Source organism: Juglans microcarpa x Juglans regia, chromosome 7S (assembly GCF_004785595.1).
Source record: "Juglans microcarpa x Juglans regia isolate MS1-56 chromosome 7S, Jm3101_v1.0, whole genome shotgun sequence".
In the NCBI taxonomy this organism is placed as follows: domain Eukaryota; kingdom Viridiplantae; phylum Streptophyta; class Magnoliopsida; order Fagales; family Juglandaceae; genus Juglans; species Juglans microcarpa x Juglans regia.
This window is the reverse complement of record NC_054607.1, coordinates 20603798-20630319: the sequence shown is the minus strand read 5'-3', so window position 1 is coordinate 20630319 and position 26522 is coordinate 20603798. Positions and strand designations below refer to the sequence as shown.

The 26522-nt window shown below is 36.4% G+C and overlaps 1 protein-coding gene and 2 long non-coding RNA genes across 7 annotated transcripts; all 3 read left to right on the top strand.

The window, feature by feature from the left end:
• LOC121241169 lies at window positions 1–22116 on the top strand. Its single transcript, XR_005935675.1, has 4 exons — window positions 1–11; window positions 2594–2598; window positions 5638–5646; window positions 21980–22116. It is a non-coding gene; the product is annotated as an uncharacterized LOC121241169 (long non-coding RNA).
• On the top strand, window positions 5281–11132 carry LOC121241167 (protein FAR1-RELATED SEQUENCE 4-like). Of its 5 annotated transcripts, none has more exons than XM_041138822.1 (6): window positions 5281–5535; window positions 6650–6754; window positions 7489–9789; window positions 9902–9955; window positions 10627–10784; window positions 10895–11132. In XM_041138822.1, the coding sequence occupies exons 3-5, from the start codon at window positions 7714–7716 to the stop codon at window positions 10762–10764; spliced, it is 2268 nt and encodes a 755-aa protein (XP_040994756.1). In that variant the 5' UTR covers window positions 5281–5535; window positions 6650–6754; window positions 7489–7713; the 3' UTR covers window positions 10765–10784; window positions 10895–11132. The 5 variants fall into 5 exon arrangements, with proteins under 5 accessions (XP_040994756.1, XP_040994754.1, XP_040994752.1 ...); XM_041138820.1 differs by having other exon boundaries at window positions 9899–9955; XM_041138818.1 differs by lacking the exon at window positions 6650–6754 and having other exon boundaries at window positions 5282–5535; window positions 9899–9955.
• On the top strand, window positions 21448–21835 carry LOC121241168. The gene is made up of 3 exons (XR_005935674.1): window positions 21448–21491; window positions 21595–21655; window positions 21760–21835. It is a non-coding gene; the product is annotated as an uncharacterized LOC121241168 (long non-coding RNA).
• Window positions 22117–26522: the final 4406 nt, after the last annotated feature.

Here is a 26522-nt window from a genome sequence, read left to right as displayed (position 1 = left end):
GACCTAAATATGTATCGTTTTATTTCGTTGAGATTATTGGAAAATTGTGGACCCCCTTTGGTTTATGTTATTCTGTAATGATGATTTATGAAATTTGTATTATGGTTATTTAGAAAATATGAGATTATATACTATTTATGAAGTCCTTGGAGTTTTAAATGCCTGGAGAGACAGGTTTGTAAGTGACATGTAGTAATTCTCTGACCCTTCTGGGTACGGGGTGTTACATACACTCTCTTTGAAACTCCTTTGCAGAGGATTTCATTGTACCATAACAAACATAGAAGCCTAAAAATCAGCCTCAAAGATGATAACAATAAAGAGAGAAAGCTAGGATAACAAGAGAGAGAAAAGGAGAGAGACAGAGAGAGGTGTACGCTTCTAGATCTGCCAGTTGGATCAACTTCAACAAACTTGGAGTAATCTGGTTCAGGATGTGCAAGGCCATTTACCTAGGTGACGTAATCTGGATCAACTTCAACAAACTCGATGGAACAAAGAGGTGACAAGAGAGAGAGAGAGAGAGAGAGAGGCAGTTTTGAGAAATTGTAAAGGTTGTCGGAAAGGAAAGATAGAAAAGATGAAAAAAACAATTAGGGTTTGATGGCTTTTATTGACAGTTCTGCTAGGGACAATGGGCATGTGGAATCAGGAGCAATCTAGTTTTGATATAACACCCCATTTTCTATATTCGAATCCTCACCCACATAAAAGAGAAATAAAAAGAAAGAAAAATGTTGAAAGCAACAAAGCAAAAGAGAGATTTTTCTTCTTCTTCGAACGAGTAGCAGACCAGATGCGAGAAATATCACATTTTGAATGTAAAGAAGAGCAAATTCTGTTGAAGCATTTCATGCAAGGCCACAACCCATATTTTGTAGGACTTTGAAGCATTTTTCCACCAAGCAAAGTTCATGAGAATCCGACTTGCTGGAAATTGTGCGTAGTTCTTTTGCATTATTTTCTTCCCAATAGGTGAATGCTCTACATTGTTTTTTAGTCTAATTTTACTTTATTTCGAATTATGCTGGCTTTGTGGCGGCCTAATTTGTATTTTCTAAATAACTTAAATAGTATTCAAAGTTAAAAACCTATTAGAATGTTTGTGGAGGATGCAGGCTCATTTTGTAAATTTGAGAAATTTTAGTACCACGATTTATTGTTTGTTTCTTTTTACAGCTAATGTCTATATCTCTGATAATATATTCTTTTATTTCTTTTCAATTTTTGTTTCCAGTACTCAAATGAAGAGATTGAACGTTCGTTATGAAAAATTTCACGAGGATCTGCACATAGAGTTCTTGAAGTTTGGGGAAATTGTGAATTTTAAGGTTGTTGCTTCTGTCCTAGTATTGGTTTTGCCCGCTATTCCATTAAAATATTCTCACCTCATCTTGGGATATTGTGTTTATGGGGAGTTGAGGAATATTAGAATTTTTTATTTGTTGAAGAATTATTTACAATATATTGATAATTATGAATTCCATTAGCTGATTATAGCTATACTGGGAGACTATTTTCGGGTGCTAACTGTGGGTAGTTGGGAGTTATGGTTCGTCTTAGGGTAACAGATGTCATGTCTTTTTCAGGTGTGAAAAAATGGCTCGTTTCATTTACATATGTTTGACATCGAGAATAGGTGACAAAAGAGCAGGATTTAAGTCCCAAGAAAATGAGGTACTGCTGCTGTAAAAATTGCTCAGCAACGCTCACAAGAAAATGAGGCAAGCTTTCAGCAATTTGAAACTAAAAGAGCAGGATTTAAGCCCCAAGAATAAAAGCCTTAACCGAACCTTGCATGATCACCTCTAGCTGGTCTAATGTGCGCTATAGATATTATAAAAAATGGGACAAGTAATTAACCATGAAATAAGAAAGTGATGTCTATTACTAATAAAATATACAAAATAAAAAGTGATGTCTGTGTCAAGAAAAGCTTAAAAGACATTCTTGGAATATACATGTATTTAGTAAGATATTCTTGGAATATTAAAAATATACATGTACGTGAGAAGTGCTTATCACTTGTATAAACAACTCCAAGTAAGAAAACATGGTGAATCTTCAACTAATGGAGCACAAGGGTTGCTGTGGAAGAGGATTTGGTCCTTACAAACAACAAATGCTATTAAACAGTTTATTTGTAGTGCTTGCACAGATTCACTACCCACTCGAGTTAATTTATGCAAGAGAAATGTGATTACTGACTCTTGTTGTCCTATTTGCATGCTTGAAGATGAAACACCAGCTCATATTTTATGGTCATATTCCTCTGCCAAGGATGCATGCTTTTTGTGTTCCAAGTTTATTCAAAAGGCAAATATTCAAGCATCCAGTTACTTATATGTTTTTGAGTATCTAGTTGACAGATTACCAAGTCAAGAACTGGTGTTATTTGCCACCCTAGCTAGACTAATCTGGTTTAGAAGAAACACTCTTATTCATGATGGCCATTTTCAATCCCCTAAGGTGCTCTTTGGTATTGCTGTAAAGGCTATAGAGGATTATTGTAATGCAAGAGCAAAGTCAACAAGGTTAGGAATTCAGAATTTGTTGCCTGCTACTCCATGGGAAACACCTCCATCATCTCGAGTGAAAGTGAACTGGGATGTGGCCGTAAGATTTGGTTTCAATAAGATTGGTGTTGGTGTGGTGATAAGAGAGGCCGATGGTTCTGTTTTGGTATATTTAATGCAACCAAGATTCTATTGCACTGATCATGTGTTGGCTGAAGCAAGAGGTTTACTCTCTGTTGTTTTATTTTGCAAAGAGTTGGGTCTGACTCTTTAATCATTGAAGGTGACTCTAGTCAAGTTGTCCATGCAATCAAGAGTTTTGCTTATTCTACTGGGAAATTGCAGTGCACTTTCTCAGACATCATTACTCTTCTGTGTGGTGCTCAATGGAAAATACAGCATGTCTAAAGAGAATTGAATGGTGCTGCTCATTGTCTTGCTCAAATGACAGTGACTTTAGAACATGAGCTATTTGATATTGATTGTAATGCTGAATGTATTAAACCTCTTGTAATGGTTGAATGCCATATTTCAAATCAATAAAATTGTATTCTATGTTGATTATAAAAAAAATAATAATAATTGAAAGGAAAAATTACAAATATACATTGCTTTGGCTAGCTATACTTTTGTACGTACATGTAACATGATTATGATGAGAGTTTTGGTATGTACAAACAAGTTTGCGTACCAATCTGCATATTAATGTTGTTACCTTCATATTCTAAATTCAAATTAGCATTGTTTTCAATAAAATTTAATTTTCAATCAATCATATTGAATGTGTACGCGTATTAGTGCGCAGAATCGCTTACAATTAAATTTTTCCTTATGATGATGATGATGCTACATGATATTGAGGCCTCGTTTGATAAATAAACTCATCTCAACTCATCTCAATTCATCATTACAACTTTTTCAAATCTCATTATAAAATATAATAAATAATTTAACTTTTTCAAATCTTAAAATAATAATAATATTAAAAAATAATATTCTAATAATATTTTATCATCTTAACTCAACTCAACATCTAAACACAGCCTCAAACCATTAATTATCGGTATTATACAGACACATACATGTGAGAATATATAATACCCTTTAAAGTCTTTACAGCTGGATCAAAAGTGATGCTACACGTGGTGGTTTTTTTAATTTATTTTTAATTTTTACAAATGATATTTGTAGTGCACAAGCGTCTGAACTTATTTAAAGAAAATAGTAAATAAGAAATTCATGTAAAAAAATTAATTTTTTAATGATAAATCTGACCACTATTAATTTTGACGTAACGTTTACGCACTTTATGATTATATATAAAATTACACTTTTTCAAAAGAAGTGTGCGATACTTGTACAACTCATGACTGTATCTAGCATTACTCTTTACCTCTCGATGATGTTAGATACAATTATGTATTGTTCAAACGTCGCGCATTTTTTTTGAAAAAGAGTAAAATTCACTATTAAAAAATTGAATAATACTAGATACATGTATGGATTGTACAGGTGCCGCACACTTCTATTGAAAAAGAATAAGGGCACCATTTAAAAAATTAATTTTTCATGTGTATCCCATATAATTTATTCATTTTTTTAAAAGAAGTATGCAACACTTACACACTCTATAACTGTAAATATCATTTTTCTTTGTATCTTTCGTCTCCGGCATGTAATTTCCCCCTCAATTTTGTTTCTATTTTTTAAAATAATTTAAAATAAAATTATGTAAAAAAAAGTGTACATTTATAATTTCATCACGACTCTACTTAATCTGCAACAATAAACTAAGGGATTGTTTGGAAAAAATTTCTTTCTTAAAATTATCATCTTATCTCATTTCATCACATCTTATCTCTTTTCTAAACATCACTTAAATACAAATATTTTTAAACTAATCATTATAATTTTTTTAAACTTTCAAACAAAAAATAAAAACAATTTAATTTTTTTAAAATTGAAAAAATTCTCATCTCACTATTTAAATTTACATAACTATCTTACTATTATTCACAAAATATTTTACTATTATTTATAAAAATTTTATCTCATCTCACTCTTTAAAAAAACTCTAAATGATTATAGATAGGATAGCTGATGGATGACATAAAATATGTTTTCTCAAAGATCATATTAGAATGCTTGGTTTATGTATCAAAAAACAACCAGTGTGACTCATAGCTTGTGAAAGAAGCCTTTACAATTAGAAGGAGAGCAATGCTTGATTGAAGATGTACCAAATGAGATTTTTTCTCTTGCAACGAAAGATACTGCTTGTAATAATTAATTCCTTTAGTGCTAATGAGTGGGATGAGGAGTTTTTGATTTAAATAAAAAATAAATAACCATATAAACATCAGATAATTTATATAAATTTTATATTATCTATTATCTAGATAATATTGAACATAATAAGATTCATAAAAGAAAAATATTATTATATTTTTTAATTTATCTAGAGAAAAATGTTTTTATACTGTAGTGTCCGTGTCCAACACTACCGATGTGACTTATTAAAAAAATTAAAAACAAACGAAAAAAAGATAGAGGGAAGCTGGATATAAAAAAGATTCACTAGTAATATTATTTATTATTTTAATTTTTATTATTTTTTTATTATTTTATGATATGATATTAAATAATTAAAAATTATTTATTATATTTTATTTATAAACTTATTATCTAATATTATTTTATAAAAAAAAAATTATAAAAATTAAAATGATTAATAGATTTTTTCTCGACAAACGTAAAACCGGTCCAAAGGGCACAATACTTTGCCACGTCAATTATCTCTAAAATTCTGAGTTTTGTCTCTCCGCCCGGGCCTTCTCGTTCTAGTCTCCCTTCAGGCCGTCTCTGCCGCTTCTGGAACGCCAGGGTCACTGCCGGCACTCGTCCGCAACCTGCTCTCCGACATTGAGAGATCACTGCCTTTGTTGTTGCCATCGATCTCGACAAAGAGCTCTCCCGCGCTATCCCCGGGGTCGATGTGGTCTTCAATTAAGAATTAAAGGTTGGATGAAATACCAGAATTCACTAGTTTTTTTTGTTTGTGTTTTTTGTTTTCATGTTTGTGAAATTTCGGCTAGGAAAAGGATGGGAATTGTGTATGTAGCTCAAATATGTGCAAGGATGCAACTTGAGTCGAACCCCTTTTCTCTTCAGGGCCTTGGATACTCCAAATTCACTAACTTTTTCTCTGTCTCTGTCTCTGTCTCTGTCTCTCTCTCTCTCTCTCTCTCTCTCTCTCTCTCTCTCTCATATGAGCCTAACATTGACGTGTCCATTTGCTTAGAAATAGGTTCGGAATCCTAAAGATAAGAATTTTTGGGTGTTCTTAATTGTGTTGTTTATTGAGTAGTTACTATTGCTTTGGGTATGTGAAGTTTCTGGAATTTTATAGTTGGTTTATTATTTTGTTGTATTGTAGCAAATGACATGGAATGAAAGCCCACCGACCTTTCTTGTAATGAGAACAAGTTACTAATGAGTGTTTGAGATTGAACCAAGTGGCGTGATGGGAATGGTACCTTGTTTAGTTTTTTGTATCATGGAATTTTTATTCCTTTATTCAGAGCTTAGTTTTAGATTACTGGAACTGTTTTGAGAGAGAAGAGAGGGAATACTGACCGAGTTTTGCTGAATTTATTTTCTGCTCTGGGATTAACGGTGTTGTGCAATCAAACTTTGGGAAGCAGGTGTTTCATTCCGCTAGCATGTTTGGGGGGAGGGAGGGGGAGAGAGAGAGATCTTGGCAAGTGTTTGTATAAATCCGTTGGGTTCTGAACCAAACTTGCATGTTGTGTGTGTGAGTGAGAGAGAGAGAGAGAGAGAGAGAGAGGGGGGGGGGGGGGGGGGGGGGGGGGAGGGAGGTTGGATTCCTTAGCACTTAGACATCATTTCTCAAGTCCTGTCATTTTCTCTATTTTGATTATAAACTGTTCTTTTTTCCCCCATTCAGAAATTCATAATGCAGTTCATCTATAGATTGGAAAAAAAAAAAAAAAAAGACCAAGGTTTTATAACATGATATCAACTTTCAAATCTATACATAGTTAATCTTCTTGTAGAATTCCAATAACTTTGTTTCTGTGGTATAATGGCCCATTTCCTTTTGAAATCACCAGAACAAGTTCTTCATGTTATCCTCTTGTATAAGATAGCATGACCCAATTTCAAGGCACCTCCAATTGAAGGGAAAAAACGGAGAGCAAGAGGAGGAGAGGACAAATGTGGGTTGTGCTATCTTACTAGTGCATGCCCTATGTCTTTAATGAGTTGTCTATGAATCTATGAACTTATTGACTATTGCTTTTTTTTTTTTTCCCTTTCTTTCTCTGTTTTTTTTTTTTTTTTGGGGGGGGGCGGGGGGGGGGGGGGGGGGGGGGGGGGGGGGGGGGGGGGGTGGGGATTGAGCAATTGTCCTAAGATTACCAGAATGTGACAATTGAAATGGATTACCTAATGGGTTTCTCAAGACAGGAACATGATTGTGCATGATAATAACTGTGAATAATTGCAAATCTTTGTTGGACATGTGACTTCATTTTCTTGTTCAAAAATTGGAGGTTTTGTGCATGCCTTACAAGCAATGAGGTTGATTGTATCCTATTCTTTTTCTAGTTTCAAGCAAGGGGCTTGCTTCTGTGATTCAAATTAAGAAGGTGAAGGTGATGGGTACAAACCTGACATATTAGGGTCTTGGAGGCATTGAGTGTGTGCATCCTAACAACAGATTCTGCATGTGGAAGCAATGTAACATTGATTCCAGGATTGAGTTGTACAAGGGAGTTATAATTTTCTAAGGTTACTGAGAACTCTAATTCCAATTCTGTGAATCCAAATGCAGCATGTATATTATTAGTTCACAATCAGTTTATGGGATATATCTTGTGCTCATAAAACCTTAAATAGCACTTTTTTTTTTATGATTCTAATGGCTGATGGTACTTGTCCTTTAATTCAGGTGCCTTTGTGATTCTTCCTGCGTACTAGGCTTTGCCTTGTTACTTATCTCAATAAAATTTTTATTCATAAAAATAAAAGGTGCCTTGGTGATGGGATCTGTGAGATGGAAATGTATATTGTTTCCATGGCGGAGATTCTGTACCCTATTAATGGGACATCAGATGAGTGATGACCAATTCTGAGCAGTTTTGGAGTTGAAGTGCAAGGTGGATGTGAAGTGGATATGAATATACCCACGACAACCATGGATTCTAACATCATCATGGAAAATGCAAGTATAGAGCCTCGTGATGACATGGAATTTGATTCTCATGAAGCGGCATACTCGTTTTACAAAGAATATGCTAAGTCTGTGGGCTTTGGCACTGCCAAATTGAGCAGTCGTCGGTCTAGGGCATCAAGGGAATTTATTGATGCAAAATTCTCATGCATAAGATACGGCAATAAGCAACAGTCTGATGATGCCATCAATCCACGGCCTTCTCCGAAAATTGGTTGTAAAGCTAGCATGCATGTAAAAAGAAGACAAAATGGAAAGTGGTATATTTATAGTTTTGTGAAGGAACATAATCATGACCTTTTGCCTGCTCAAGTGCATTTCTTTCGGAGTCATAGAAATGCTGAGCTACTTAAGAATGATGTTCGCGTACGAAGACGGAAGAGTTTACCTGCAGTGTCCAAGCTGTTTAGTGCCTATCAGAATGCTGATTGTTTAGAGAGTTATATGAAAAGTCAGCATGATAAAGGACGGAGCCTGGTTTTAGAACCAGGGGATGCTCAAATACTACTTGAACATTTTATGCATATGCAGGAACAGAATCCAAAGTTCTTTTATGCAGTTGATTTGAATGAAGAGCATCGATTGAGAAATGTGTTTTGGGTGGATGCCAAAGGCATGGAAGATTATACTACCTTTGGTGATGTGGTTTCTTTTGACACCACCTATTTTACAAACAAGTATAAGATACCATTGGTTCTCTTTATCGGAGTAAACCATCATATTCAACCCACGTTACTTGGTTGTGCATTGATTGCAGACGAGACAGCTTATACTTTTGTTTGGTTATTGCAAACATGGTTGATAGCAATGGAGGAACGAGCTCCAAGAGTAATACTCACAGACCAAAATAATGCCATAAAAGTAGCTATTGCGGCTGTCTTTCCAGGCACCCGCCATTGTTATTGTTTGTGGCATGTACTGGAAAAGATCCATAGACAGCTTGAGTTTTTGTGCACGTGGAATGATAGTTTTTTGCTAAAATTTACTAAGTGTGTCTATAAGTCATGGACAGAGGAACAATTTGAAAAGAGATGGTGGAAAATGCTCGACAGATTTAGCCTTAGAGAGGTTGACTGGGTCCAATCCTTGTATGAGGATCGCACACATTGGGTGCCTACTTTTATGAAAGATGTATCTTTTGCTGGGTTGTCTACAGCTTCACGTTCAGAAAGCTTAAACTCTTCGTTTGACAAATATGTCCAAGGGGAGACTTCAATGAGAGAGTTTATAGAACGATACAGGGTAATTCTTGAGGATAGATATGAAGAGGAAGCCAAGGCAAATTTTGATGCATGGCATGAAACACCTGAATTGAAGTCTCCATCGCCGTTTGAGAAACAGATGTCACAAGTGTACACACATGAAATCTTTAAGAAATTTCAAGTTGAGGTTTTGGGAGCAGCTGCTTGTCATCTTAAGAAAGAAAATGAAGATGAGATGATGACAACATATACTGTTAGAGACTTTGAAGATAGTCAGAATTATATAGTCGAATGGAATGAATCAAAATCAGATATTTATTGTTCATGCCGATCATTTGAATATAAAGGTTATCTTTGCAGGCATGCTATTGTTGTCCTCCAAATGTCTGGTGTTTTCAGCATCCCGTCTAAATATGTATTGCAGCGATGGACTAATGCTGCTCTGAGCAGGCATGGCATTGGCGAAAGATTGGATGAGGTGCAGTCTAAGGTCCGTCGTTACAATGATTTATGTCGAAGAGCCATAATATTGGGTGAAGAAGGTTCTCTGTCTCGAGAAAGTTACAATATTGCACTCTGTGCCATAAAAGAAGCTTTGAAGCAGTGTGCAACTGTGAATAACTCTGTAGAGAATGATTCAAGAACTATGACCTTGGCAGCCCATACTGTTTGTGGTGATGAAGTGAATCAGTGCGGCAATGTATCTAATGTGGTGGCTCCTCATCCTAAAGTGACCAATGCAAACAAGGCTTCTAGGAGAGCTGGGGCTGGGAAGGGAGTAGCAAGTAAGGAATATAGTTCAAGCAATAAAGGAAAGGTTAGTAAACTTGATGATTTAACATGTCAACTTTTCAAATATGGTTCCCACTGAAAACTGTTTGGAAAATGGAAAAAAAAAAAAAATGATGTTTTCTTCATGTATATAGCAGGTACCCCAGCCAGAAGCTGTCAGCATGGGTATGCAAGATAGCCTTCACCAAATGGTATGCATGCTTTCACCAGTTTACTAATTTAGCTGGAAAGAAAAGAAAAAAAAAGATTACTTCTTTTTCAATTTTCAATTAACTCAAAATTTGGTAGAGAACTTTCTCAGAGTTGAATCTCTTTCTGGAATTATTTAGTTCACACACACTCAAGACTCTTGAAATTCTGACCAGCATGGGATAAAGCAACTAACTTCGTTGACTGTATTTATTGGGGAGCTGATATGGAATGTGCATGTTGCTATGCTGCTATTAGCAAGAATTTGGAGTGCAGTGCTGGCTGGAACATCTTACAGTTTTATAATATTTGGGTTTGGGGTGAAACTTCTGGCATGTTTTCGAAAATGCTGGGAAAGATTAAACTTTCACAACCCTTGATAGATGGCCCAGCTTTTGTATATGGCCAGGCACATAGATCACACCGGTTTGCCATGCAAGATCAAATCGGAAAATCATTAGGCTACAGTGTTATGTTTGCTATGATGAGAAGCTTTTCATCTTTGAGGTTTTGTAGAGTTAGGAATAGTTGAGACCTCTAGTTGATCACCAACCAGTCGTAGTTGCGAAATCTGGCATGTTTTGTTGATGTATGTTTAGCTACAAAGCTTAATTTATTCATGAAATGCATGCATTTTATCACAGTTTTGTTTTTGATGTCCCTCTTGTGGCAGGAAATGTCTGGCATGAGGCCCACTCACTTACACAATGTTGTGCCAGCACAGTTACATAACATGGTACCACCAATGTTTCACAATATCGCGTCGACGCATGTAGCAACAAGTTTGCATGAGAATGGGCTCCCTCGATAGCTCGACTTTTAGCCTCTTTTGTAAAGATGTTTCTCTTCTTTTCCCCCCCTTTTTAAGAACTTTTTTGTAAAGATTATGTAAACATTAACTAATTAAGAACTGTAACAAAAGCACTTCAACATTTTTGCAGTTGCAAACGCTCAAAGCGAGAGAAATGGGTGCTGTCCAGTTTGGTGGAAATTGAGTTGCGCTACTTTTTCTTCGTTGTGGACTCACTTCAATAGTGTATTGGGTGTCAAAAAAGAAGCTTCCAAATAGAATATTTATAAGAACAGTTAAAAGAAAAGAAAATGGGAACAGTTTGGTCAATTAAAATCCAAAAGTTTTAACTACTGAATGACCTATATATAGCCATTTGGCTTGCTAGATTTTTTGTGCATGATAGGATACTGGATTATTGACAAAATGATCTTCAGCTTTATGGGTCAGTTTCTCCGTGGTGATGATGACAGTAGAATCTGTTAAATTTATATTGCAAATCCTTTGCACTCCATTTAGAAAAAAATAAGAAGACTTGCATATTCTGTACTCTAAATATTATTTATCTGATTATTTATTTTATTTTTTTACATTATTTTTTAATTTTAAGTTTAATGTAATAATTTAACGGACATTAACTCTAAATAGAAACATCTGCTGTTAATTCAGAAACCAATCCTCGTAAATAAAGTAAATTGCAGCTAATGTCCAAGTCTTTGCTTTCTTTTATCACAATAACTTTGGGACAAAATTTCTCAAGAAGAGATCTAAAGATTTTACTCATAATTAGGGGTGATACCCGCATGGTGCGGAGCGGGGGGTACCCTCTCCCGCACCCCGCCCCCGCACCATGCGGGGGTTGGGGTTTTTCCCCCGCCTCCAGATTTTTTTAGACCAAAATTATAATATAATTTAAATAATAAATTAAAATTTATAAATATAAAAAGAACTTAAACTCATTAGGGTTAAATTTTGGATTGTCTTGGCCTCTTAAGCTAACTTTTATATAGGAAGCACAATAGTCATCCTTAAGCAATGTGGGACTTAATAGATCCAATGACTTGAATATAATTTTAAGTCTTTAATAAATTGTATATATCTATATACAATATATTTATTTATATATATATATAAATAAATAAAAATTATATATGTGGAGCGGGGGCGGGGTGGGGCCCCGCTGGGGTCATCCCGCCCCGCTAGGCCCTCTCCATGCGGGGCGGGGCGGAAGCTGGGCCCGCCCCTGCTGCCCACCCCTACTCACAATTATATTTTTAGGGATTTTGTCCCCTAGATTAAAACATGAATTGAAAACGTCATTCAGTTTAGCATAGAAAACATCAAATATTTCATCATCCTTCATTCTAAGTTCTTCAAAGTTGGTGGTCAATATTTGTAGTTTAGAATTCTTTACATCCTTGGTACCTGCATGGGTAATTTCTAAAATGTCTCACGCCTCTTTGCTAATTTCACACTTAGAGATTTGTTTGAACTCCTCCTAGGACACCACAATGAAAATCACATTTAGGCCTTTACTATTCCAATTACACTTGTTGATTTCATCCTTTGAGTAATCTTCCACACTTTTTTGAGAATTTCAACTCCATCAACAATTGTAACCGGCTATTTCCATCCTTTTGTCATAGAAACCCACACTCGTTCATCTATAGACTTCTGGAAAACTCTCATTCAAACTTTCCAATACGCATAGTTGCTACCATCAAAATATGGTGGTGATGTGAGAGATTGAGACCTATCCATTTAAACTACTACAACATGATCACACTCAAGAACTAAATCCTAGTGGAGTGAACATGGCTCTGATACCAACTGAAAAAGCAGTAGTTCTACTCAACACAATACCTAGAAGGGGTGAATAGGTGTATTTCCAAATTTGTGGTCTATTAAAATTAATGACCAACAGAAATAGTCAATCAAAGAAGCACAACACACAAATAATCAACACAATGATTTTGGTCACGAAGTGGAAACTCATTTGAAGAACATCTTCAAAATCTAAAACTACTCTGGGTGTAAGTTTGATAAATGGATAATTATGTTGTTTTTATTACTCTTAATATACTGGGTTTAGACACTTTAATTGCGAAGAAGAGTATTAAAACAAACAGATTTTGGTAATTGCTCTTATGGATTGTGAAATGACCGATTACCCTTTAAGAGACTGAATATGGACTCAAGTTATTGGACTTAAATCTAACTAAAGGCAATTGTTGCAGGAGAAAAGCCCACGTAATTGAACCCAAGAAGAAGAACAAAGGAATACTTCGGGAAAGAGTAATCGAGAGGCAGAAGAGAAGAGAGAAAGAGAAGGAAAAGAGAAAAGGGCAATACGGTTATGCGAAGGAGACGTCCATAGCAAAGGATGGAGGTACCGGTTACGAAGAGAGAGAAGATGACCATGGAAGGCATGATAAATAGGAAAGGGAGATGGAATTGGAGAGGAGGAAAGATTCGGTTTTATTTTTCTGCTCTCGCATTCCATAAACTTTTAAGGATTTCTAAGGTTTTCATTTTTGTTGAGATCTGATGTTGATGATGGTAAACTTAGGCTAATTCTATAGCCTGGGTTGCGGTAAAGCTTTCTTTTGCTTACTTTATTTGCTGGATTTCTATAGTTCTTGAATTTTACACTTCACTGCATCGGGAATCAATTTCTGAAAATGGTTTCTGTAAGATACTCTCGCCATTGCCCTTGTTCTGTTGTAGACACTAGGCACAACAGAACCTTGAAGCAATCGAGGTTTCTTCCAGCTGAGTGTTAAAGCAAAAATTTGGTTGATGTTTGTGATGAATTTTAACAGTCTTGCTTGCCCTTTCTTCCTTCTTTCCCATCTCAAAAACAAAGTTTTCATTGGCCGCCATAATGGCAAAGCAATGTGCCCCACCTTTGCATAATTTTTCGAACATAATGGCCCCACAATACTTGACTTCCTTGGCCGCCAAAGCTGCCCAAGCTCTTTTCTTGGGCCCGAGCTTGAAATCCATAGTCATATTGTGGTAATCATGCACAACCCTTCCAAGGCCTCTGAGCCATGCATTGCCCAAGACCACATCAATCCCCACCAATGAAAGAACATGTAGATTGGTGACAATTATCACCCCTTGGACATTCATCTGCACTTCTCTCACTAGCCCTTCATACTTCAACATGTCCTCATTAGCAACTTTGACTTCAAATGGCTCAATATCAACCTGTTTCAATCCAACTTTGGTGACAATGTTGAAATTAATAAAGTTGTGTGTAGAACCACTATCCACCAACAAAATAACTTCACATTTCCCAATCCATGCCATCACTTTCATAAAAGTAGGCTTTTGGACCCCCAACATGACATTAAGGGACAATTCGGCGTCCTTTTGTTTCTCACTAGATTCAGTCTCTTCATGATCAGTCTTTTGGCTTGACGATTCATCATGGCAGCCCTCATACCCTCACTATCTTCCTCATCAATCAACATAAAGGCTTGACCCGATTTACACTTGTGCTCTCCACTCCACTTCTCACCACATTTGAAACAAATGTCCTTCTTGATTCTATCCTGTAACTCTTCCCTCGAAAGTTTCTTCACTTCAGACAGCTTGGACTTAGAAGCACCCCCATGTCCTCCTTACCTTTCCAAGGAATTTTGGTTTGCAAGGGTTTAGAAAACCTGCTCCCCATGTCCTTAGATTTGTGCCTCTCCATAGTAGTGCTTTCTTCTAGGATCTCTGTAAGTTGTTTCAACTTAATCTCCTTAGCTAGCCAAAGCTTCAAACCATCCACAAAAGTGCCCACAAGTGTCTCTTCGGACCAACCTCTCACCATAGTCTGAAGTTTCCTAAAGTCTTCAATGTAAGTGTGCACTTTTCCCTCTTGCCTTAACTTAGCAAGTTGGCCATGGTGATTGACAATCGGTGATGGGCCAAATTTCTTAAGAAACTCCTTCTTAAAGGTCATCCATCCCAACCTTTTTATTTCATTCTCATATTGATCACGGATCCACATCCACCACTTGTTAGCCTTCCCTTCCAAGTAGAAGCATGTCGTTGACACCATTTCCTCTATAGGAATCTTACAGGAACGGAAATAGTGGTCCACCTTAGCCAACCACTCATATGGGTCTCCCCCACTATACTCAGGCAAGTCCACCTTAGGTCTCTTAGGTCCCTGGTCATAAGCCCAGTTTCCTCTCCTCTCCTCATGGTACCCATCATCATACTGTCTTCCATGGTGGCCTCTACTTCTCACTTGTTGGTGCCTTCTTCTATCAAAGTAATCACCTCGGTTATAAGGTCTTCTCACCTCATGCTCATACTTGGCCTCATAGTTTTCCTATTCTTGTTGATGTTCAAACCTCACATTTTGAGGTTCTCTTCTCAAGCTAGGGCTCTTGGTACGTTGGTCTTCATTTTAGGTGTACCTTTCTACGGCAACATGCTCATTCTCAACTCTTCCCCCTCTTCCGAACTCAGCTATTGGTGGCTCTTGCATAGACCCTGTCACACTTGTCTCAACATCATCAACAAAAACATCTTGTGTTTCCCCATTTGGATTCGGAAGTGGCTCATGGCCATTCCCTTCAACAACATTTCTTTCAAACCTCTCAATATTTGCATCGGTCTCTCTTCTCATGGCTTTAATGGCTCTTCGATTCTCTTCACTATCTCGGCATGTGGCATTCAAGACCATCCTTAATTCGGCCAGAGTGGTAGTGACCTCATCAAGGAAATTAGTGAGCCTTGTGATATGCCCCTCAAGTGTCTCAATGCTTTCCCATTTGGAACCTTGTTGTCCAGTGGCTTCATGAATGGCCTCTTGTATTGTTGCTTCAAAGTCTTGAATCAAAAACTCGTGACCTCATCAAGGACATTAGTGAGCCTTGTGATATGCCCCTCAAGTGTCTCAATGCATTCTCATTTGGAACCTTGTTGTCCAATGGCTTCATGAATGCCCTCTTGCGTTGTTGCTTCAAAGTCTTGAATAAAAAACAACTTGCAAACTGAAAAATCTACTCAAACTTGGACAACAACGTTGAACCTCTTGAACACTGGCAACAAGCTTCAATAGTCCAACCTCGGGTCCTCTACCTTCTTGGGTGGTCGACCCCTACAACCTTCAAAAGTCCAACCTCGGCTCTTCCACCTTCTTGTGTGATCGACCCCTACAACCTAACTACTCCGACGTCCTCCTCAACCCCCAAATACAAGTTTCACAAGAGCACAATATGGAACCCAAGAGGGGTTCCCCAATCCAATTACAAAGTTCAAGTTAACGCTTTGTTTACCTCGAAGAGAAGTGAGAACTCCTCTAGAAACCAAGCAAGATTGAGCCTCTCAACGAAAGCACCAATTAATGTTAGGGACCTCGATCAAGTTCCCAAACTTTAAGGTCCTCTAGCTCACCTCTCTTTGTGATGACTGATTGCACCTTGTCATCTTGCTTGGTCTTGGAATGATTATGGCAATGAATGGTCCATAGGTTAATGGAAGTTTGGTGTTTAATGGTGAAAAATATGATTGTAGTGATGATGATGTATTAGGATGATCTAAGAGATGAACTTGTGAGTATGATGCAATGCGGCACGGCTTGATGTTGTTTCTTAAAGGTGGCACCTCTTGGGTGATGATTAGGGTTTGGATGTGAAGTGAGGCTAGGGTTTGGAAGATGATATCCTAAAATTTAGGTGGTGATTAGGTTGGTTAGGATTCTCGACTAGGTCAAATATGGAAGGGATTTGGTGGTTTGGATGAGGCTAAGGTTGGTTCCTTGAATTTGGGGGTTTGGATCCTAGATTATACGGGTTGCTTATGGAAGAAAGGGTTTGGGGTCCTAAATTATAGGACTTGTTTATGGAGGCTAGGGTTTGGATCCTAAATTATAGGACTTGCTTATGGAGGCTAGGGTTTGGGTCCTAAATTATAGGACTTGCTTATGGAGGTTAGGGATTTTGGCTATGGCAATTGTATGGAGGCAGGGTTTTCGACTATGACAATTGGCGATGGATGAAGGGTTATTTTAAGGAAATGTGATAATGTGAAGAATCAAGAATACGAAGGGAGAGGTTAGGATATGTTTGATATGCGAGAAAGTGCAAGAAAATATATGAAAATGCAAGAAAATATATGAACAAGGATAGATAATTGGATGGAAAATGGAAAAATACTCATAAGATAATAATGGAATCACCACCTATTCACGAATTGTAAGGTGATGTCTCTCTCCAAGGGATTCATGAATTTCACCTAAGAAGCCCAAAGTGCAAAAGCACCGAAAAATGTTAAGAACAACTCAAATTGTCCACAAAGGAAATTAGCCAAAAGATATAAGTGAAATGTCAAAAAGACTTATTTAAAGCAATACATAGGAGGAAAAATCCTAAAAGGTCCCCTTTCAAATATGTCTTGGGTGGGCTCTATGATGGGCTCATGGCAAGGGTTGGCCCGTGGTTGGCCTTGGCTGGCCCATTGCATGGTTGGCAGCTTGGTCGTGGGCCACTTTCCTTGGGGTCTTGACATTCCCCCTCCCTCCAAGCACATCCTTGCCCTCAAGGATCAAATCTGGAAATCTCAATGCCAACTCATCATATGCCTCCCAAGAAGCCTCTTACCTTGGCAATCCTTGCCATTGTATCAACACTTGCCACACCTTCCTCCTACTCCTCCCTCTTTTGACCACCCTATAATCAAGTGCTTCCCTTGGTTGCAAGAGCATTCTTCCCTCTTCATCAAAGGTAGGCAACTCCTCAATGATGAGCCTAGTTTTCCCAACCCGCTTCTTTAGCACCAACACATGAAAGACCATATGTAGCTTGGATGTTGGAGGAAGTTCCAACTTATAAGCCACTTCTCCCAATTTTTCTAGCACCTTGAAAGGCCCATAATAAGCACCTTCAAACTAAGCTTCTTCCTCAATGTATTTTGCCCATATGGTTGTAGCTTCAACTACACATAGTTCCCCACTTCAAAGGCGATGACACGCCTCCCCTGGTCGTAGTACTTCTTCATTCTCTTTTGAGCTCTCTTGAGCTCCCTCTTCACATTCACTAGGATCTCATCTCTAGTAATCGACTCTTTCTCCACCTCATCATTCTTAGCCGCCTCCCTTTCATAATTCACTAAAATGGGTGGTGGTCTTCCATAAACAACCTCAAAAGGACTCAATTGAATGGAAGATATTGTATTATACCAATACTCGGCCCATGTGAGATAATCACCCCACTTCCCTTGCTTTTCATGACAAAAGCATCTGAAATATTGCTCAAGTGTCCTATCACCGCCTCTGTTTGCCCATCGATTTGAGGATGGTAAGAGGAACTTGCCTTCAACTTGCTCCCTTGCAACTCAAATAGCTCATTCCAAAAGGTGCTCATAAACATTCTATCTCGATCGGTCACGATGCTCTTCGGAAACCCATATAGCTTCACCACATTATCAATGAAATGATGCTTGAGAGGAACAAAGTGAGCATACTTGCTAAGTCGAGTCACCACCACTAAAATCACCTCATGGCCACTACTAGTAGGTAGCCCCTCCAAAAGGTCCATTGTCAAGTCCTCCCAAATCAAGTTTGGAATTGACAATGGTTGTAAGAGGTCAGTTGGTGGTCTTGTGTCATACTTGACCTTTTGGCACACATCACATTCGGCCACTAACTTCTTTACCTCTTTCTGAAGCCCCTTCCAATAGAAGAAGTGATTCACCCTTATGCAAGTTCTTAACCACCCCGAATGTCCTCCTTCCTTACTATTGTGGAAGTAATCAAGAATCTCATTCCTCAAGTTTGGAACATTAGGCACATAAACATAGTCTTTGTAGTTGATAAGACCATTCCTCACCTTGAAGCCGACTACCCCTACTTTTTTGTGCTTTCAAAAGTTCAATAATCTCAAGGGCACTCACATCAATTCTTGTAGCTTCTCAGTTCTTGTCCCAAACTCTCCATTCGGTCCCACTCAAGGCCATCATAGAGGACTCATCCTCCTCATACACAACCCTCAAACGTGAACTCCTTTCTCTTCTACTCAATGCATCGGTTACTTTGTCCTCTTTACCAGGTTGGTAAACAATCTAATACTCAAAGCCAAGTAGCTTGACATGGAACTTTTGTTGCTTGAGAGTGACAATCTTTTGTTGTAGGAAGTGCCTCAAAGCTTCTTGGTCGGTCACAATAGTAAACTTGTGCCCCAAAAGTTCGGGCCGCCACATCTTCACTGCATGCACAACCGCCAACATCTCTCTTGCATAGGTGTTGCATGTCTTCTTCGTTGGCCCAAGTGCCTTGGAAATAAAGGCCAATGGTTGCTTCTGTTGCACCAAAATAGCACCTATTTCTTCTCCACTCACATCCGTATACGCCTCAAATGGCTTCTCAAAGTTGGGCAATGCAAGCACAGGGGTTACAGTCATAGCCCTTTTCAAATTCTCAAAGGCTTCCCTTGCTTCTTGTGTCCACTCAAAATTGTCCTTCTTGAGCAAAGAAATAAGTGGCTTGGCAATGAGACCATAATTCTTCACAAATCTTCTATAATACCCGGTCAAGTCCAAGAAATCCTTAAAAGCCGAAACATCCTTAGGCAATAGCCAATGCACCATGGCCTTAATCTTCCATTGATCAACCCTTACCCCTTCTCCCAAGATAAAGTTACCAAGATACTCTAATTCTTTTACCATAAAGGCACATTTGGAAGCCTTTATGAAAAAAATGGTGTTATTCTAAAATCATCATCACAATCTTCAAGTGCTCTTTGTGTTCTTCAATGGACTTGGAGTAGACAAAGATGTCATCAAAGAAGACCAATACAAATTTTCTCAAAAGTGGCTTAAAGATTGTGTTCATGGTGGCTTGAAAAGTGAAGGGGGCATTGCACAACCCGAATGGCATCACTAGGTACTCAACGTGTCCGGAAGGAGTCCTAAATGCCGTCTTGTGAACGTCTTCCCTCATATAAATTTGGTGATAACGGGCCCGTAAGTCAAGCTTGGAGAAGACCTTAGCCCCATGTAACTCATCCAACATCTCATCAACCGTTGGTAAAGGAAATCTATCCTTTACCGTTGCTTCATTCAAGGCCCAATAATCCGTGTAAGACTGCCACGATCCATCCTACTTCCTCACTAGAAAAGCCGAAGAAGAAAATGGGTTAGTGCTTGGCCTTATCATTCTCTTTCTCCCACTGTTTAAACTCTCTCTCTCTCTCTCTCTCTCTCTCTCCCCTGGTCCCACCTTCGAGTATCACATCGAAATGGTCCTACTTATAAGTGTTTCCCCTTTGGTTGTCTGGTAACAAGATTGCAGTGACAGAAAACTTGGGTGCTACCAAGGTTATCAATTTTTTCCCCTCTAAATTTCCACTTCCCCACATGGTAGCGATCCAACTAAAGATTTTGATTCTAGTGGGTATTTTTTGCAAATTTTCTGCTTACAATATACAGTTGATCGAAGTGATGGGTTTGTGCTTTAGTAATGAGGTCTCAGTTCAATTGATTTTTGTTTTTTATGCTCATACCTGATAATTACTACTGCTGGCTCGATTGCTTTATTTGATGTTTGATGAATTTTTAAAACTAAATTGATGTTAATGATTTCTCATATCATAAACCTTCCCCAGCATATGGTCTCTCACAAGCGTTGTTAAGCTAGAAAACTTTCCTCATCTTAGCCGTTTGGGCACTCAGCTTATAAATAAAAATAGAATTACTCGCATCAATCCCAACATTGGAGGTAAGGTTTGAATATTGCTCTAGTCATTTTGTCATGGTGTCATAAGCAAGCCTGTTGTCGGTTTTTTTGTTGGCAGGTAATATAATTTTATATGTTGTTTGGATTGCAGAGTTCTTACCAAATTTACACACCTTAGTTCTTACGAACAACACGCTTAATTGTCAACTTGGTAGAGATTGATCCTTTTGCGTCACTTCCAAATCTGCAGTTTCTTAGTTTGTTGAATAATAACATCACAGAGAAACCAAATTATTGGCTATATGTCATTAACAAATTAAAGTTCCTTCGTGTTCTAGATTTCAAGAAGGTGAAAAACAAGGTGAGGTTCTTTTGCTTAAGGCTGTGTTTGGATGTTGAACTGAGTTGAGTTGAGATAATAAAATATTATTAGAATATTATTTTTTAATATTATTATTATTTTGAGATTTAAAAAAGTTGAATTGTTTATTATATTTTGTGTTGGAATTTGAAAAAATTATAATGATTAGTTGAGATGAGTTTATGAACCAAACGAAGCCTAAGTCCTTCGGGTCCTAGGAAGTCAAATTACTGAAACTTTTTTCTCTGGAGATGACCACAAGTCCTCAAGTCCTTTTCCAGCTAATGTCATTTAAGTTCTTATTTTGTTTTATTTTCTCTTGTTGTTCACACATGTATGTCACACATTCAGTAGGGTTAGGCCCCTTGTTGCGTTCTTTTATTAGTTTCTAGTAGCTTCTGAAAGCTTTTTTTTTTTTTTTTTTTTATTTTTTAAAATGGTGGCATTATTTCCAGAATACGTTATTGTAGTCTGTAAGATTTATTCTTGGTTTTGCAAGTGTTCAAATACTAATATTGAATTAGCCAATGAGCTCTAGCTCAAAAGGCACAGTTTCTGTCTATTATAACTATGTGGAAGGTAAGTTTATGGGTTGAGGGGGGGATTGGACGTGCGAGTAACTTTCTGGTCAAAAGAGAACTAAGATTGAATTACAGAAAGATACATCATGGAAAAAATGGGTTCTGTCATTCCGAGACTGGTGATAGGGTATGCAAAGCAATGATTTGCATATGTTTTTTTCTTGGAACCATATCTCTATATCGAGGCATAAAATCTTATGATTTAGTTTGATGCCAATTTGCATTCTCAGGGCATTCATTCAGTTCACCTGCAGCTACAGCACCCTACCACTCTACGCAATTGTCACACAGGTTAGTTGGATCATCATTGAAAACTTGCCTTCTTGTTTCAACATCTTTATGTTAGGATTCTTGGCTGATAAAAGTTGTTATTTTTATGGTTCCCTAAGACGTAGATTGGAAGTTCATTGAAAAAGGAAATATTCGCAGAACATGTACAAAAGGACTAGTTGACTGGGCTAGACATGCCAAAAAAACTTAAACCTTCAAATATGTTAAATAAAAAACTTAAACCTTCAAATATAGCAGCCATCAAATTTAAAACAATTTTCAAAACAAAATTTTAAGTTAAATTAGGGAAAGTTGAAATATCACAAAAACCAAATAAAAACAAAGTAGACTGCCAATAAAACCATACAGAAGACACTATATATCCACCAATTGGTCACTAATGTAAAATTAATGATAGAAAATCTCAAGAAGTGATGATGATAATTGTACGAGTTTTTAATATCCACAATCAGTTTTCAAACAAGGAAAACCCTACTTTATTTGTTGATTAAGCACTTTCCTATGCTTCAATTAGTGTTAATCACTTCATCTCTCGAAACACATTTTCTTTTGTTTATTGTGAGAGATATAGAGGTGGAAGAGTTCAAAATATTTCTGGAATTTGGGTAAGAGATGTGTGACTTCCACATCTTCCAAAATGATGCTTGGGTCAGGGTGCATGATTCCCGATCACTAAGGAATCAAACTCTTTCGTATCATCAATTGACTATAGGTCCCAGATGAGTCCCTTGTAAACTTTTTTTTTCTACATTTCTTTCTAAAATAAAATTGTGGTGCCCTTATGTGGGTAAGATATAATTGACTTTTTATCTAGAGACAACTAACTCTCAGTGTGGTTCCTATGAGGACGATTCATTCATAATATAGCATTCTGAATATTTAGATTATCATAAGTTCCTTAGTTTAACATATTTATTGCCCGTAGTTGATAAGATAATTCATGGTTACGAGAAGATAGGGAGGGTGATGGAGAGTTTGATTTGGACTCGAGTTAGTGATCAACCAAGAAGATAGTGACCAAAATGATGGTTGACAGGTTGTGATCATCGAGTTTGAAATTTAAAAATATACCTTTTACAATTAATTTAAAGTCTACTAATTTAAATTAGAATTGTAAGTGACTAAGACTGTGTAAAGAGCCTCAATAAGTGATAATTTTAAAATGAAAAAAAAAATCGATGGCCAAATTTTAAATTATAAAAATGAGTAATTCAATCATCAAATAATAAATAAGATTTAACGTAATTATAGAACCTAATTAAAATCATCAATCCCAGTAATTAATATCTCGTAAGCTTATCCAATGTAGCTCATCAAATATTATTTGGGCCCAATAAAATATTCTTATTCAATCCCATATAGCATTGAGTCAGATTGTTTCATCTAAGAAGGATTGATTTATTTACGTAATAAAGTATTTACATGACATAAAGTCTTTTATTAAGTTTTCAAAAATAAAGGGGAGAGAGTTGATTAAAAAAATATTAAAATACTTTTTTAATATTTTTTTAAATTTAAAAAAAAAGTTAAAATTATTATTTATATTTCATTTGGAAGTTTGAAAAAGTTGTAATAATTAGTTTGAAAAATATTTGTGTAAATGATATTTGAGAAAGAATTGAGATGAGATGAAATAAGAAGGGATGGAATAAGATAAAACATTAACAAACAACCCCTTAATGTCAAGAACATAAATAAAAAGATAACAGCCATCCATAGGTAAATTTAAAACAATTTTGAAAACAAATTCTAAGAAAATCAGGAAAAGTTGAAACATCACAAAAACCAAATAAAAACAAAGTAATATTCTTCGATCGAGGACAACCTCCTATACTCTGATCCATAAGCATGTCACCTCTGAATATCTTCTCAACCACCAGCAATTAAATGACCTGAAAATGACACTCAAATATCCACCAATTGGTCACTCATGTAAAATCAATGAAAAAATCTCATAAAGTGATGATGATAACAGTATGAGTTTTCGAACAATTCAATCAATAATATTCACGGTCAGTTTTCAGGTGATGCATATACCAACATCTAGACAACCTAAACTCCCATCTGCTTTGGCTTTTCCCATCCCAAAATTAGCCTTCAAATTCAACATACTCAAAATGCAGTCAACCATTTAATCCTAATCGTAGTATATAATCTGGTGCAGCCAATATTACACAAGGCGTTTTACCACTCACTCAACTTCACAAAATTTTACCCCAGTTCAAATTTGCATACCATCACCACCTTTGAAACCTTATGACTTAAACAATGATAAGGACAATGCTTGCCTTACAATTATTTACTCGTTTCATCGGCTCTATAAATGTTCACCATCCTTTAGGATCCAACCATCAAACTTGTACTACATCACTTATTTACCATTCATTTTTGTCAGCTTTTCCCATTCAAGTGCAATAGATCAATTTTGATCGTTTAAGGTGGATTTGGATCCTCCACCGTTCCTAAACGAATTGAACTCTTGAGCTTAGAGTGGGGGAGAGATAAATACGTGAAGTGGGTCTTACAACATTTATTGAGTATTTAATGTTGCCTGAGAAATTCACTCAAATAGCTATACAATAGTCACTAAATGCTATGGGACCCACTTTGTGTCTCTACCTCTCTCTCACTCTAAGCCCTATAGTTCGAGCAGAAGCTCTAAGAGATCTGAGATTGTTTGGGAATAAAAACTGTAATGCGAAAAAAGGAAAGCAAAGAAAAGAAAACTATCATTCAAAAATATAGAAATCAAGGTACAAAACTTGGGTCCAAATATATGTGAGGGAGGAAAATAAATATATCGATCTCATATCCATTCAAGATGCAAAAATACTAACCATTGAAGAGATGGCCTTCCCAAATCCATTCTTTCCCATGGTTTCCTGAACTGACTTGACAAAAATCAAACAAAATAATGAAAAATAAGCAGCATAAATGGAATCCCAACACAAATATCTATGAAAACTCAAGGAAAAGACGACTTACAACATTTACTCGTATGTTTTCGTATCAGTTCACAAACAGATCTTGTAATTCCAATGCTAATAAAATTTTTCATCACAAGTACTGTTTTGTTATTTCAGTAATTTTTTAAAGGAAACTAAGATAATCAAACCCACAAACCGGTAAGCTAGACCTAAAAGCCAAGAGTTAGTTGTGGACACATTCTCTCTATTTTTTTTTAATTGGCACCGGGTATCTGAGAACAGCATACCGAGTCCTAACTATCATTAGATAGTGAGAGTTGAGGAATATTAGAATTTTTTATTTGTTGAAGAATTATTTACAATATATTGATAATTATGAATTCCATTAGCTGCTTATAGCTATACTGGGAGACTATTTTCGGGTGCAAACTGTGGGTAGTTGGGAGTTATGGTTCATCTTAGGACCAATTTATGAAACTTCTTATCTAGATGGGAATGTTCATTCGCAACAAAATATTTTCTTTGTGCGGCGGTAAAAAAAAACAGATGTCTCGTATTTCTCGAAAAAGCGATTCGATTGATGGGATTTGAACCAGCGTAGACATAATGTCGAATCGGGATCAACTAGGACAGAAATAAAGCATTGGGTCGAACTTTATTTTTCTTATATATATTTAATTTATATATTAGATTCTAACAAATGTCATGTCTTTTTCAGGTGTGCAAAAATGGCTCGTTTCATTTACGGGAAAATGTCAACATACGATATATGTCATGTCTTTTATAATGAAAAACCAATAATTTAGGAGGTTCTGGCAGTGCCAAGCAATGAGATAATGCCTTTATTTGAGATCAAATGTATTGGTGATTTTTCCATTTCCGTTCTAATCATATATATTGTAGATTGTGAAAGATAATGATCATTAGTTTCCCTTTGAAGGCAGTTTTTATGAATATCAAATGTGGATAAATAGTACTCTTTTTTACATATCTTTGACATCGAGAATAGGTGACAAAAGAGCAGGATTTAAGTCCCAAGAAAATGAGGTTGCACTGCTGTAAAAATTGCTCAGCAGCACTCGCAATAAAATGAGCTAGGCAAGCTTTCAGCAATTTGAAACTAAAAGAGTAGGATTTAAGTCCCAAGAATAAAAGCCTTAACCGAACCTTGCATGATCACCTCTAGCTGGTCTAATGTGCGCTATAGATATTGTAAAAAATGGGACAAGTAATTAACCATGAAATAAGAAAGTGATGTCTATTACTTATAAAATATACAAAATAAAAAGTGATGTATGTGTTGAGGAAAGCTTAAAAGACATTCTTGGAATATACATATATTTAGTAAGATATTCTTGGAATATAAAAAATATACATGTACTTTTTCTTTCAATTGCTGTTCTTGGAAGATATTCTTGGAATACACATGTATTTAGTAATTTTTGAAAAGAGTAAACTCTAACTTCAGTAAGAGGTTCGAACGACTATAGGAGAATAGGGATTGTTTGAAAATAGATCTCATCCCAAAATTCTCATCTCATCCCATTTCTTTCCTAAACATAATTCAAATACAAACATTTTCAAATTAATTATTACAACTTTCTCAAACTTTAAAACAAAAAATAAAAAACAACTCAACATTTTCAAGTCCCAAACAAAAATAATATTATAAAACTATATTCTAACAATATTTTAATTTTCTAATATTTTTTATTTAACTTTTTCTCCCTCCTTTCTCAAAACCCACAAAATACTTAACTCAAACTATCTCACTACTATTCACAAACTATTTTACTACTATTCACAAAATTGTCATCTCGTCTCACTATCCAAAGAAGCTCTAAATGGTCATGGATGGGGCAGCTAATGGATGACCTAAAACATGTTTTCTCTCAAAGATCATATTGGAATGCTTGGTTCATCTATCAAAAAGGAAATAG